This window comes from Lepidochelys kempii, chromosome 8 (genome assembly GCF_965140265.1).
Source record: "Lepidochelys kempii isolate rLepKem1 chromosome 8, rLepKem1.hap2, whole genome shotgun sequence".
In the NCBI taxonomy this organism is placed as follows: Eukaryota; Metazoa; Chordata; order Testudines; family Cheloniidae; genus Lepidochelys; species Lepidochelys kempii.
The window spans coordinates 31,003,325-31,018,405 of NC_133263.1; the positions used below are offsets into that span (position 1 = coordinate 31,003,325).

At 39.8% G+C, this 15,081-nt stretch overlaps 2 protein-coding genes across 4 annotated transcripts in view; one reads left to right on the forward strand and one right to left on the reverse strand.

Annotated features, from left to right (window-relative positions):
* DOCK2 (dedicator of cytokinesis 2) overlaps positions 1-15,081 on the forward strand; it is a 501,787-nt gene that overhangs the window by 252,529 nt on the left and 234,177 nt on the right. The window lies entirely within an intron of this gene.
* The window catches only part of INSYN2B (inhibitory synaptic factor family member 2B), a 211,675-nt gene that overhangs the window by 38,166 nt on the left and 158,428 nt on the right, over positions 1-15,081 (reverse strand). For all 3 annotated transcript variants that reach the window (XM_073355963.1, XM_073355962.1, XM_073355964.1), the window contains exons 2-3: positions 5,025-7,462; positions 2,282-2,356 (exon numbers count right to left, since the gene is read on the reverse strand). In XM_073355963.1, the coding sequence (XP_073212064.1) occupies positions 2,282-2,356; positions 5,025-6,415 (1,466 nt within the window). In that variant the 5' untranslated portion in view covers positions 6,416-7,462. The remainder of the gene's footprint in view (positions 1-2,281; positions 2,357-5,024; positions 7,463-15,081) is intronic.

Here is a 15,081-nt window from a genome sequence, read left to right on the forward strand (position 1 = left end):
CTTGTCAGATTCTATACTGATTATACCATAGAGATCACAATATCTGGTGCATTATTTAAGTTCCACCTATCACTTTAGAACTAGGAGCCTAGTTATTGGCTATATATTGTAATAACACTATCAGAGTTTAAAGTAGGCATGTTTAATGCTAATCTTGCTGTACTAAGGGAGTTAATTTTGCATTCCACCCTGGCAGTTCTAGCTGCTTTTTTGCAATCGTTGACTTGCTCCTCCAATCCTCCCCTCCTCCTGGCTCCACTCCTCTCTCTGCACAGAATCTCACCAATTTCTTCCAAGAGAAAATAAACAAAATATATCGTGACCTTCCCCCCACTTCCTAGCCAGAGGTCAGAACCAATACTATATTCTCATCTTTCTTGACCTGTCAACTGTGTTCAACACCATAGATTGTTCCTTTGCTTGAAAACTTGTCTTCCCTTTGCTTCTGTGACTGACCTCTCCTGGTTCTCCTTTTATCTCTCTAATTGCTCCTTCAGCCTGTCCCTTAGAAGATCCTCCTCATCCCCCACAACTTTTTTTTGTCTCTGTCCTTCTTCCCCTTTCTCCCTCTATACCTTCTCTGTGGATAATCTCATCTGTAAATGCAAATTCAACCACCATCTTTGTGCTGAGGAGTGACAGATCTACTTCTCTGTTCCAGACCGACCTTTCTGATCGAACTAAAAACTTGGTCTGCCTCCTTGCCATCTCCTCATGGATTTCTAACTGTCAGCTCAAGCTTAACAGAGCTAAAACAAAGCTCTTCTGCCCCCCACCCCGCTCCACCTCCTTTCTCAGTCACTGTGGACACCACCATCCTGCCTGTCACTCAAGCCCATAATCTGGGTGTCATCTTTGATTTGGACCCCTCTGTAGGTCCTCACATCCAAGCTATGTCTAAATCTTGTCAACTCTTTCTGCATAACATCTCTAAGACCACGCCTTTCCTATCCATCTGCACCGCTAAAACGGTCATGCAGGCTCTCATCTCTATTATTGCAATACCTTTTTGTCTGGCCTAGACAAATGCAATCTTTCCCCAGTCATATCCACTAATGATGGTGCTGAAAAGATAATTCTCTTAAATTGTCATTTTGACCATGTCACCCCTTTCTTTGAATCCCTCTGTTGGTTCCCCCTTCTCTATTGCATCAAACGTAAGCTGCTTGCCTTTTGTTTCAAGGGACTTCATGACCTGTCTTCTCTCATTCACTGTTGAGATGACTACTCCCATCTCGATCAGCCAATGATGGCAGCCTCCATATTCCGCTTGCTAATTTTTCAAACAAGTGACTTTTTGATTTCTCCCAAGCTGCACCTGATGTTTGGGAGGAGCTCCTCATATACATCTGAAAAAGTACCCAGTTATTTTCCTTTGGATTCCTTCTTAAAACTCTTCTTTGCTGTGATGCCTACAAAAAAACCAACTTGACAGTGGTTAGGCAGCTGCTGTGCTAATCGCACTGTCTATCGTGATGATCAGTATTGTCTCATTGTTTCTCTGTACTCTGCCACCATCTGTCTGTATTCATCCGCTGTTGCTTGTCGTAGTCTTAGATTACAAGCTCTTTGGGTCAGGAGGTATCTTTTTTTCCTGTGTTCATACAATACCTTACGCAATGGGGTCCTGGCCCATGACCCTGTCTCCTAAGTGCTGTGGTAATACACACAAATAAATAATGTGTCTTCAGTTCCCAGGCACCCAGAGAGAGGTTCCCACTCTGCTGGTGGGATACTCTTTATGACCCTGCATATTTTATTGATGCACATGTACAGCTTCCAGAACACACTGAAAAGTTACTTGGCTATACCAATTTTAGCTAAATAAAATGGCTGTCTCACTAAGAAAATTGTTCCTTGAATTGAAATGTGAGCTCACTTGTGTTCTGTACTTGTCTACTTTTTACGTGAATTGCAGCTATAACTAACTTGAGTCTGGAGGAGCATTGATTCTTCACCTTTTCTGAGGTTTAACTTAATTACAGGAATACCCAAAGGAAATACCAATCAGCAGAGACTGCTTCAAAGAATTGCAAAGCATACTAGTGAAAATGAGGCAATATCATGTCCATGGCTGCTTCTAATTTAATTTTCTTAAAAGCACCAAACCTTTTGAAATACTGCAAGCCTTGAGAACTTTCTTTCTGTGCCTTAAAACAACACACAATAACTTTCCGCTCTTTTATTAATGATTTACAATAGTAGAATTATAGGTGCAAGGGAAATATTGTATTGTACCCTGATGACATCTATGCATACTATACCAAGTAGCAGGAGGTACCTGTAAATGATACATGCGGTGTTCTGGCAAGTGCTGCAGTTGTTGAGGTCTTGGCCAGTGCGATAGAAGTTGCGCCTGCAATAGACAATAGCTGCTGTAATTTATATAAAAAAGCTGTGAACTGAAAAGCTAGAACTCTTATAATAGACCTAACCCCTCTTTACAGGCATTTTAAGTATCCTAATCACAAATGTAACACTAAAATTTGTTGCTAAGAATCTGATTTAAAACCAACCAAAGCACATAAATTTATCATCTTGAACCTCTGCCCTTAAACTCATTTAAACTGTGGTGCCGATATTGTGTTCAGGGGATTCTCTGGAAAGCAGGTGATTTTGTACAACTGTTATCTCTTATATGAATACCTTTATAAGAACACTTCAATTATAAGAACACTTTTTGACTGGAACACATTTGAACTATTTGCTATGCTTTCTGTACATCAAAATATCTTTTTTTTTTTTTGCTTTCTACTTTTCCATTCCTTTTCTTTTTTCTTTTGTCCCCTTCCTTTGAACAGAAAAGCAAGGCAGCTAAACATTCTCATTGAATAGTGCCACAAAAGCAAATTGACATAAATGGCTGTATCAAAAAACAAGTTCTTTTCTGGTTTATCCTTTTTCAGCCTGTACCGGTTGGACAATTCTTTGTGTATTTGAAAAATAATTTAAGAAAACAAACAGTTCTCTTTGTAGCTACTAAGAAAGTTGATAAAACGAACAAGCTGGCAGGTTGCAGAATTATTGTCACCGGAGATATTCAAGGCTAGGCTTGAAAGTCATCTGTCAAGAATGAGTTGGGGACAACTGCAGTAATTTAGTCATGCTGTAGAGGTACGTCCTGGGTGGTTCCTTCCATCCCAGGTGTACAATCCATTGAAGTCAATGGCAGCTTTATCTGCATAAAAAGGCTGTGATTATAGGATTCCCAAAATGATTCTCTAATGGCTTTTCTGAGAACTAATCTCAATCTGTTCTTTTCAACAGCAGTAGTGGTGCTACTCACAAAAGCAATGGGAATAATTATGACACAGTTTTACTACCCTAGTCAACACAGTCACCAAATGATTCTACAAAGACAGATTGAAGCCTGTCACTGATGCTGAAACAGAGGCAGCTGAGGAGCTTTGCAGTAATTCAGTTTCCAACAATGTGGTAACAGAATAAAAAGGAAGAACAAATGTTGTAGAATGGTCTGCATTTCACTTTACAAGGTTGCACCCTTCTGGAATACTCAGATACATAATCATCAACAAGGCTTTTGTCAAATGAGGGCAGACTCTATTTTTGTTGTGTGTGTAGGGGAAGATCTCTTCCTCCTCAGAGGTTCTGGAAAATTAGCAGAACTGCTTCGTGGAGGTTTCACCACTACATGCCCTGAGCTATCTCCACAGCCCTAGGAGGATCTCTTTGGCAGTAGGTCATCCAGCGACAATGTACGCCTCTCTTGTTCACTCCCTGCATCTTTCTGTAAAGACTCAGGCCCCAAATCATGATCCCAGGTCCTGCCCATCTTCTTTTGCACTAGAGCCATGCTGTTCCTGCTGCCTGGGGGCCTTCTGCAAATGTGGAAGGAAGTGCAGGGATTCCTCTGTAGTGTAACTAGTGATAAGAATTAAATACTGCTAATGTACATGGCATGAGTTTAAAAATGTGCAATTATCTTATTTGCCTTTTGTTATTGGTAATTATGAAAGCAAATTAGGTGTGCAGTTAAATATGTTTTGCAAGTGCTAATGCATGTAGCTTTTTTTAAAAAAGAGATCCTTAATCTTCTTTGTGCATTTAAAAGGATTGACTAATTATGTGCAACATATTTTTAAAAGCTAGAAACGATCTCTAACTGTTGTTAGTTTCATAAAGAGTTCTGAAATGTATTCTCAGCAAATATGCTCTAAGTCTGAGCCAGTGGTTTAAACTTGGTGACATTCTGAACCCTGTAAAATGGTATATAAATGTCTCGCAACATATTAGTTTGACATTTTTAATAGTAAGGTGCCTGATCCTGCCACTGTTACTGATGTGTTGCAGACTTGTCCCATTGAAGTCTGATATCTAATGCACAATTTGCGTTCCTAAATCAGATGAGTAATGGTTGCAAGACAGAGCCAGTGATTGCACTGATAACATATAAAGCGTAAATGTGGATCATGGACTTTTACTTTCTATATTGGTAATAACAGAAGGGAAAGCAATAATTCAAAAACTTCTGCTGCCATTTCTTCAAACATGTTCTAGTTAATGATTTTAATGTGGTGTGTATATAGTATGTACGTGGGTTGGAATTTGTAGCCAGAGAGAATGAAGGTCTCAGCGAACCTGCAGAATGTTTAGGGCACAAGTGGTGCCCTTATTTCTGTTCTTAAGACACCACCTTAAGGAGTGAGAGGGGCTTTCAGGTTCCGCGTTCTTTCATAGGTCCTGTCAATTAGCGCTATCTGTAACCATGCTTTTTTTTGTCACATAGTATCTTGCCCCCTTTTAATCAAAATATGATGGATGGACAACATAGATAAGCCCTAACTGATCTGATGTTTTGTAAGTTCAGTGCTAATTAATGCCAAAATGTAAAGACATTTGCTTTCTCTGGAGTGGCTCAAATCTATAAAACAGTAGAGAGAATATGATTTTGCAAACATTTTTTTAAATATTTCAAAGGAAGATTTTCAGTAGCAAACAGCCACTTCTGACTTTTTGATAAATTACTTAACAAAATAGTTTTTTAATATTAAAGTAAACCATACCCTTCACTGAGGGCTCTGGCTTTTTCCAGGTCTTGAATTACATTCAAAAGGACTTTAATCTTCTCCTGGTTTGAGTGTAAAGATTCCTCTATGGACTGCAGCTTGCCTTGTAGGGCACATAGTTCACTATGTGCCAAGTGAATTTGATTAATGTCTCTAATCTCCTTGTTGGTTTCTGGTTTAATTTCATTCCCTGGAAGATGGGACTTTATGTGAAAGTCTTCTAAATAATTGCAATACTCTGGAACATATGACCATGTAGAAGTTTTATCCATTTCAGTGTGACACAAGGGAATAGATTTTGACTCATTACTGCTGGTCAATGATGTTATTCCATGATTATCATTAGTCAGCACCATGCAATCAGAGCCTGTTTCAGGCTCTGTTGGCTGTTGATGATCTCTGAGAAAGCAGTGGGATGAACTCTGGTTCGACAGAGGTGATAATGGAGTGATTTCATTAGTGCTAGTGTCTTTAGTGGATACAGGTAACTCCAAAACACTTTTTTCTTCACAAGAGTCATAATGTGGATTAATTTCATTACAGTTCCTGGTATTGTTTAAGTAGGAGGGAGATTTTCCTGATTCGGATGGCAGTGTACAGTTTTCATTGGATTGGCTCATAGGAGAACGTACTGAATCATTTAAATCCATGGACATGTCTGAAGCATAAACGGAAGTGCTATTGTCCTGTGGAGAAGTCAGATGTATGTATTCAGGCACCTGTGTATAAACAGTTGCCTTTTCCAGTATTGTGGAAGTATCTGACGCTGAGTGGATAGGCCCATTGCTTTGTGCTTTACACTCTCTTTGAAATAACTGATTGGATGTCTTGGCTCTTCTAGATCCATCTTCCGAATGTTTAGTTATTCTTAAGTAAGAGAGGTCCAAAGACATGTCTTGCTCAGAAAGATTGCCGTTGACTTGGATAGAGCATTCCGGCTCAGTTGGCATTTCCATTAAAGACTTACTTGTTGTCAGTTTTTTCTTTTTAAAAACTGGAAAATGCTTCCTGAGGCTGGGAGAAGTTTGAATAGCAATATTCCGATGCCCCTTCTGAGCCCTTGGGAAAGAGAGAGAATAGTTTGGCAGGTTATGGTGCCTAGATATTTGTGCCTTTCCAATCATGAGCGTTGTGTCTTTGGCAGGTTTAGCGTCCATTTCAGTGACACCAATTGGCTTCTTGTTTGTACTATCCTCTTTGAATCGGACTTGCTGAGATTTGCTCCTGCGGTGGTGTGGCTGCCTCATAAAATCAACTGAATCCAGGCTATTCCGTTTGAGTAATACAGGGCGCATTTTCTTGTTTTGTTGGGCCATTGAATCACGGTTTGACGCCTGCAAGTAATAAGTTTCTCTGCGACCCATTTTATTAGGCCATTCGAACAGCATCTGGTGGTTATGCCCCAGATGCAAATGAAGACTTTAACTAATGATTAGGAAACTAATTCTTTTCATTCTGTTGGTTTTTATTTATATTTCTAGGTAATCTATTCTATTTTGAGATATTCTTTCAATTTCTCCCCACATTTACCAATATTTTGTTACAGAGAAAATTATTAGTTAGACCAATCACCAAGATAAACTAAATTTAAAAGCGGCAAAGAGTCCTGTGGCACCTTATAGACTAACAGACATATTGGAGCATAAGCTTTCGTGGGTGAATACCCACTTCGCCAGATGCATGTAGTGGAAATTTTCAGAGGCAGGTATAAATATGCAAGCAAGAATCAGGCTAGGGATAATGAGGTTAGTTCAATCAGGGAGGCTGAGGCCCTCTTCTAACCCTAAATAATTTAAATATCCAATCAAAGGAGAGCATTAATGGAGAGAGAATTTGGAATTCTTAACGTTTACATTCTGAAACTAATCTTGGTTTCTCTTACAACAAAAGTATAAATTACAGTAGTCAAGGTATGTTAACTGTTAACTACTGCAAAGATAAATTAGTCAACCACCTTTTCTAATGCCTACTTAGCTAACAGTTAACCTTTCGCAAGAGATTCAAGTTTTGAACTGTGGACCACTTAAATATTTCTTATTTTCATAGAATGTAAATAACATGCATAATAACTGTTTTGGGCAATTGCTTTCCTGATGCATAGCTTTGCTGTAGAAATATACCCATTAATATCCAACAGAAATTCTTCCTGCAGTGTTGTTGTTTGTTTTTTCTTCTTGTCCCATCTTTTTACTTTAGCAGCTGAAACTAATCTTCTCAAATAGCCAAACAAAGCCAGTGGCTTGTGACCAAGCAAATATATAGCATCAAACAGGATTCAATAATTGATGTATAGTCCTTGCTCTAATTCATGCAAGTACAAGACTGAGCATGTCTGAGGGACTGTATCATTCAGATGAGATCTGTAAACACTTTGGCCCCAGGAGAGTGGTCCAGACCAGATAGTCAGCATTTGCAGAATAGCAGACAAGTGTTTTCTGAAAATAAAAAGACAATAGTTGCAATTGAACACTGTTGAATACCATTGAAAAGTCTGTTGAATACTATTATTTCTTCCTGCTGTCTCTAAATATTTTTCATCTGCAGTACTCATGTGAACTTTGTAGTGGGATGTCTTAAATGGGAAACTGAAAGATGATGATTCAACATCGTGAAGCACATAGATATTTATCTACTGTGAAATATCGGAACACAACCAAATATATTTTCAGAATATATATTCAATAAAACAGTTTTATTTCCTTTGGCAGTGTGATCAGGATTGCACATTTATGCTAGTTATGGAACTGAACCTGAAATCGCAGATATGGACCTCCAAAGACTTTGGAGAAATCTAGTTCCAGATCTGAAATTGGCTGCTTGAGCTCATTATGTTTGCAGTGGTCAGAAAGCTGGAAAATGCACATGAAAGCTCTTCAACTTAGAGCAAGTTAGGGTTCAAATCTAATTCTGAATCTCTATTTTGCAGCTCAGGTGCATCTAAAATATAGTTGTGTGAATATGTGTATAGCCTGGGATCCACCAGAGAAAGTGATGGTGGATCAAGTTAAATGTTGCAAGTGAAACCTTTTGTAGGCTTGTGAAATTTATCTCCTGTGAAGTATAAAATGATTGGTATTTATGAATAAAGTCTCTCTTGCAAGAAATTTGCCTACATCTGTCTGTTCTATTAAGCTACATTTTATCACTTCTCTTTTCAATCTCATAAAATATCTATAAACATTTTGGTTATACGGTAAGCCTTACCTTGCTGAAAAATTGTTAGGACAATAGTGTAATCATAAGCAGAAAACAATGTTTCTGTTATAAATAGAGATCAGTTTAGTATGCACAAAAGTGTTATAACCTTGGGAAAAACCCTTTTTCTGCAGCCATAAAATAAATTGCCAGTTATAATCAAAAATGTTTACTTCATACCATTAACCCTTTCTTAACTACACTATGTCCACTGATCTATGGTATCTACCTGAAATCCACAACATTCCAAGCTTGGCAGAAAATTTACCACAGCCACTATATTAGTAGTGACAATAATTTATCACAAAAATAACATTTTCCTTTTCTTTCCCCTACAGTATTCAGATTCAGATGAAACAAGTAATGAATGTTACAAAACTGAAGTCCAGACTTGGCTTTTGTCAGTTCTAGACCAATGACCGCTTTAAAATTTGCTTTCACTCAAGCTGCCAGGGCTGAAATTGCATGTTGTGATATACCAGGTTCACGTCAAGAACATCATACTTTACTTTGGCAGCATGTGTACACGCATACTGTACACTCTCTTTATTTACCCACATATTGAGCAGATTTCAAACATCAGGAAGGCTGAAGTGAGATCATTTTATTGTACCTCCTGCTTTTAGATAATAGTTTCTTTCCTCATCTCTCCACGTCAGGACACAAATCTCAGGAATCCTTTGCTTTGCAGATTGTTCATGATAAAGCTACTGGAAAAAACACGTTAAGGGAAAGCTGTTCTGAAACTTTATTTTGGAATTTAATATCTTAAACCACATTGGGATAGTACTTTCTGTTCAAATTGTCAAAATACCCATGTTTGTTGTAGAAAAGCCATTTGAAAACCATTAAAATAGAATGCTACTGTTAATGTTTTGGTAAAGGAAATTTAAACTCTGTTAAAATGGATTCCATTTTAAAACTTCACCTTTATAACCCCTTACTAGGCTAAACTTATTTCAATGTGAGCCATGATTCCTTGGTTCTGTTAGCAAGCCAGTAGAAGATCTAATAAATTAATTCCTCAGGATCTCTCAAGGGCTAATTTTTAAAAGGTCTGGAGCTCAGTCTCCCTTTTGTGGACACAGTCTTCACTCTCAAACTGAGGGCAAAGATCAGAATACTTTAGCTATATGATTTATGCCTGTAATCATGTGGTTTGACAAGAAAATGTCAAAGGTACAAATTCTACCACTGTGAATTATACTTGAAAACAGGAGAGCTCTCCATCTTCACCCTTTATATTCTGTGTCTGAGCTTCCCCGTCTATTCAATGGGGATAATATTTATATAGAATTGTGAGGTCAAATGTTTGTGAAATAAGAAAAGAACATAAGACCGGCCAGATGGGTCAGACCAATCGTCCATTTAGCCCAGGGTCCTGTCTTCCAAGAGTGGCCAGTGCCAGATGCTTCAGAGGGAGTGAACAGAACAGGGCAATTTATCTAGTGATATATCCCCTGTCATCCAGTCCCAGCTTTCAGCAGTCAAATATTTAGGGACACCCAGAGCGTGTGGCTGTGTCCCTGATTATTGGCTAATAGCAATTGATGGACCTATTCTCCATTCACTTAACTAATTCTCTTTTGAACCCAGTTTACTCCTGGAGGAATTCTGCACTATTACATGCAAAATTAATGAGCCTTGCATATTTTTAATTTTTTGTGCAGAAAAAAGCTTCTGCTGAAAAGTTGCTGCAGTTCCACCTTTTGCTCTCTAGAGGGTGCTGTGCTGATAGAACACAGCAGCTGCTGCCAGCCACCTAGGGAAGAGAGAGCCTGGCTTCTTCACAGCACCTGTAGGGCCAGGTCAGGACACAGGGGCTATGGGGAGACAGATAGCGTGGGGCTGTTGGGAGGTCACAGGCTCATAAGGGCTAGTAGGGGGGACAGACTGGGGCAGGAGCTGAATGGGAGTGGAGGTACAGGACCACAGGGGGAGGGAGGTGCAGGCCACATGGTGATGAGGGAGGGGGTGCAGGGCCATATAGGTATGGGGGTGTGGCTGAGTCGGGGCACAGAGACACATGGGGATTGGGAGGAGGTGAAGGGCAACATAGGGACGGGATGGCTGAGTGGGAGCACAAAGACATGGGGATGGAGGAGGGGGTGCAGGGCCACATGGGGATGGGGAGAGTGGGTGTCTGAGTGGAGGTGGAGGAACACATGTACCCGACTGAATGGGAGAGGCTAGGGGTCAGCCAGGGTCTGCATGGGGGAAGCTCCCTAACAGTCCCTTCCCGCCCCGCAAAAAAATCCTGTTCTGTACTTTTCTCACCCATACCCAAGAATCCTCAGTTCACACCCAGGCTCCTTCCCAGCAATTATTTCCCTCTCCCCCAGCCTTTGCACTGCTTCTGGGGGTGTGTGGGAAATATGGTTCTGTATTGTAGTTTAAATGAATTATTACTCAGTTCTGTATTATTATGCCTAGTAAGGAATCTGTTTGTCAAAAAACATTTTCTGAATCTGATTTATCTGTATTGATACAGACATACTTGCTGAGCGGTATTTTGAAATGACCAAAATAATTGAAACTGGTATGATTATATTGTGTTATTTTGACAAATTAAAAATGCAGAATTTTGCAGAATTTGAAAGTATTGTGAGCAGAATTTTTAATTTTTTGTTGCAGAATTTTTATTTTTTTGGCACAGAATTCCCCTAGGAGTGCCAGTTATACTGTTGTTTCCATAAGATGCTGTGAAGACTAAGTTCCTCAGGCTGACTGTGCATTGTATTTTTTTCTGTTGGTTTTAAATCTGCTGCCTATTAATTTTATTGGGTGACCCCTGGTTCAAATTCTTTGAGATCAGTAGAGAAAAGTACTTTAGAAAGGAAGGATATTCTTAGTCAGTTGCTGTTTTAAAATGGTGTTCCTTCTATTTGAGCTATGTGTGTGTTCATCTTGTAGAATAATATCCCAGATTACAGAAATAGAATACGATACATTTGCTAGTTTTATGACACTATGACAGAAGATAATGTATGATCTAATATTAAAAGGGAGGTGTGGCAACCTTACTCCAATTATCTTGCGGCTGTAGACATTGTCTCAACCTTAACTATTTTGACATTATATTTAACAGTTATTATGATGTACTTGCATAAATATAATGGCTTCTTGACATCTGGGTCAGTTCTCTCTCTCTCTCAAAAGTAAGCTTGTATAGAGAACGTGTGTGAATACTCATGTCATGTGATAAAATAAATTTATCACACACCTTTGGTCACATCTTTATCTCCACCCTCTCTCTCCTGAATTTTCCAATCTTTGTGGCTTTTGATAGCTACCCCCACCCTCCAAAAATGACCTTCCAGAGCAATATTTCCTTCTTGCTCCTAAATATGAATCCCTACCAAAAAAACCCAACCAAATGAAGAAAAATACATTAGCCCAAGGTCTGAAATGTGCAGTATACAATCCTGAACCAGTGACCAGTTTAAAATCCAAAACAACCTAAACTTTAAACTGAGCTTAAAATTTTTATTCTGTTAAAATATGGCATAGGCAGACTACATGATGGTGCGTTGTGATACAGTCTGCAAAAGCCAGAAGTAATCTATCACTTCAGGGTAAGGAATAAAGACTTACACAATGTAAACTATAGAACCAAGGGCTAGCCAGCCTTACTCATGTGAAAAATTAAATGAGATATTTAATGATCCTTAATGTTAAAGGGCTTGTTCTTACGTTTCATGTGAGATGAGACCTTTAGCTGTGTCTCCTAAGAACATGATGGAGGTAGTGTTAACTTGGGTTGGAGTTCTGCTGACTCAGCATGACTTCCTGTGTCACCTAAGTACTGCCTATGCTTAATGTTTAGCTTATGAGAACTGATGAGAGAGTGCAATAAGGTGTGTCACAGGATGCAAGGGGCGCTATTTGGTCCTTTGTGTAAAGAGTTGTCACTTTGGATGGGCTATCACCAGCAGGAGAGTGAATTTGTGTGGGGGGGTGGAGGGTGAGAAAACCTGGATTTGTGCTGGAAATGGCCCACCTGATGATCACTTTAGATAAGCTATTACCAGCAGGACAGTGGGGTGGGAGGAGGTATTGTTTCATATTCTCTGTGTATAAATAGTCTGCTGCAGTTTCCACGGCATGCATCCGATGAAGTGAGCTGTAGCTCACGAAAGCTCATGCTCAAATAAATTGGTTAGTCTCTAAGGTGCCACAAGTACTCCTTTTATTTGGTCCTGGTGATCAAAAGGTTAACCTGAGTGCAACTTGTCTCTCCTAGGAGAGAGGCTATAACAGTAGCTGCTCAAGAGACAGGGGAAGGAATACATTTGGGAAAGTCATTCCTCCCATAGCTCACAAAGGTAGGTTTAACCTTTGAGGGCAAAATACCTTGCTGACTGTCCTTTTTATTCCCTGCTGACTCTCTACACCAATTCAGTATATTTCTTGGCTATTGGGTGCTGTCGTATGATAGATACACGAAAGCCTGCTGCCTGATGTGCCCCGGTAGTGCAGAGATGTACACTCTGGTGTTAATTTTTGCTAATGTAATTTTAGTTTTTCATTCTGTATAGATCATTACAAAAATGAAAACATATTTTTAGGACGAGTTCTATATAACATTACTTCACTGCAGGGGAAAAAAGAGCAACTTTGTTCCATAGGGCCAATATCAGAGGGGGAAAAATGTTGCATTAGTTCTAAATTTCTTTCTGTTATGGTAGCAGCTAGGAGCTTGCATCATGGCCCATTTTGTGCACTACAGCCACACTCTCTCAGCATGCATACACACTCTTGTGTACATGTGCACATGTGTACACACACGCACCAAATCTCTGCTGCAATAAAGGTAAAACTATAATGTCCAGCTTTGAAATCTCCCATCTTCCACCATTTAATGATTTTATTTATTTCAGTTCTTGTGCATAAATAATCTTTAGTTGCACATACACACCACATCTTGCAGTAGCATTACTCACTTCCTGTACCCAGCTGCTATGCTTGTAGGCCGCTGGGCTAGTTTAAAGTTATTCTTTTACGAAGAAATTGAAATGGGAGCAGTAAAGGTAAGTTGTCAGCACAGCACTTGTGCTAGAGGAGAAAGCTGTGTCAGATGGCAGTTATTCACACTGATTAGTGCCTCAATCTATGAGAAGCCACATGACATGGGTACTGTTTAATCTAGCTCTGAATGATCTACTGCAGGGGTGGCCAACCTGTGGCTCCGGAGCCACATGCGGCTCTTCAGAAGTTAATATGCGGCTCCTTGTCTAGGCACCGACTCTGGGGCTGGAGCTACAGGTGCCAACTTTCCAATGTGCTGGGGGGTGCTCACTGCTCAACCCCTGGCTCTGCCACAGGCCCCGCCCCCACTCCACCCCTTCCCGCACTCTCCCCTGAGCCTGCTATGCCCTTGCTCATTCCTCTCCCCCTCCAAGCTTCCTGCACACTACTAAACAGCTGATCAGGAGGTGCGGGGACGGAGGGGGAGGCGCTGAGTGGTGGGGCTGCCAGTGGGGGGGGAGCTGGTGTGTGTGTGTGGGGGGGGCTGCTGAAGTATTACTAAAAAAGGAGGACTTGTGGCACCTTAGAGACTAAAAAATTTATTTGAGCATAAGCTTTCGTGAGCTACAGCTCACTTCATCGGATGTTAGTCTCTAAGGTGCCACAACTACTCCTTTTCTTTCTGTGGATACAGACTAACACAGGTGCTACTCTGAAACCTGAAGTATTACTGTGGCTCTTTGACAATGTACATTGGTAAATTCTGGCTCCTTCTCAGGTTCAGGTTGGCCACCCCGGATCTACTGACTTTGTAATATTTGGGCTTTGTTACATTGTTTATAATAATCAGAGTTATGAAGGCAGTGAGAGTGTTGCTTATGTAAAGATCACAGATTTGGGTCCTAACCTGTAGTAGAAAACCATTTATTTTAAAAATCTTTTTCTCAGTGTTTTATTTTCTCTGTACTGTCTTTCCTTTTCTCCCACCTCCATAATGGATGGAGTTGCCATCTATTATGTACAGGAATGGTATGGTGATAAAGCTGTGGCAATGTCATACATTCCTTATTCTGGCTTTATATACAGAGAGGCTCAAGACACGCATGAGATCCTTTTCTGGATTTTGACCTCCCTAAATTCGGGAGGTGTTTGAATCTAAATCTAAAAACTAGTTTAACACTGCCAGAAGTGGTCCATCAAAACATGTTCTGGACAAGCATGGTCCAAACCAAAATGTATAATATCTCCTCTTCTTCCCAGTAATAAAGCAATATTTTGATGGTTTTGCACTATATATCATGTGCTGAATGGAACATAAATCATTCTGATTGGCTGTTGGTGCTCTTTGTACCAAATTAAACCAGATCATGCATAACAAAATCCATAGAGCCACTTTTAAATTTTAATCTTTTAATAACAATAATGACTTTGGTGTAAGGCATTTTCTGGGGATTAATGACTGCCAAGGGTTTAATGACCTTCTAACTTGCCTCAGGCCATCAGCTCTCCTCTTCTCCCTCATTTCCTGGCCAGCCATTCATTAATCCTCAGGAAGTGCCTTGTGCTTCAATAGTAATTACTTAATTAGCACAGTGGCTCTGTTCCAGTGTCTTCATGCAATAGCCACTGAAGCAAATGGCTAGTTTGATGGCTAATGGTTATTATTAATCCCTGTATTAATAACAGCTGTTTATTTCAGACTCTCCTTGTCACTGAATATAGAAATATCATTTCCATATTTTATTTTTAATCAGCGTATTTTACAGTTGTTTGTGTTCATAACCTATGTTCTATCTTGTTGGAGTGCTGGAGCAAGTTAAATGCTCAGTAATTCACAAGAATTCCCTATTTGCTATGTGCAGAGATTTGTCTTGTGTTTGATTCTGTTTTA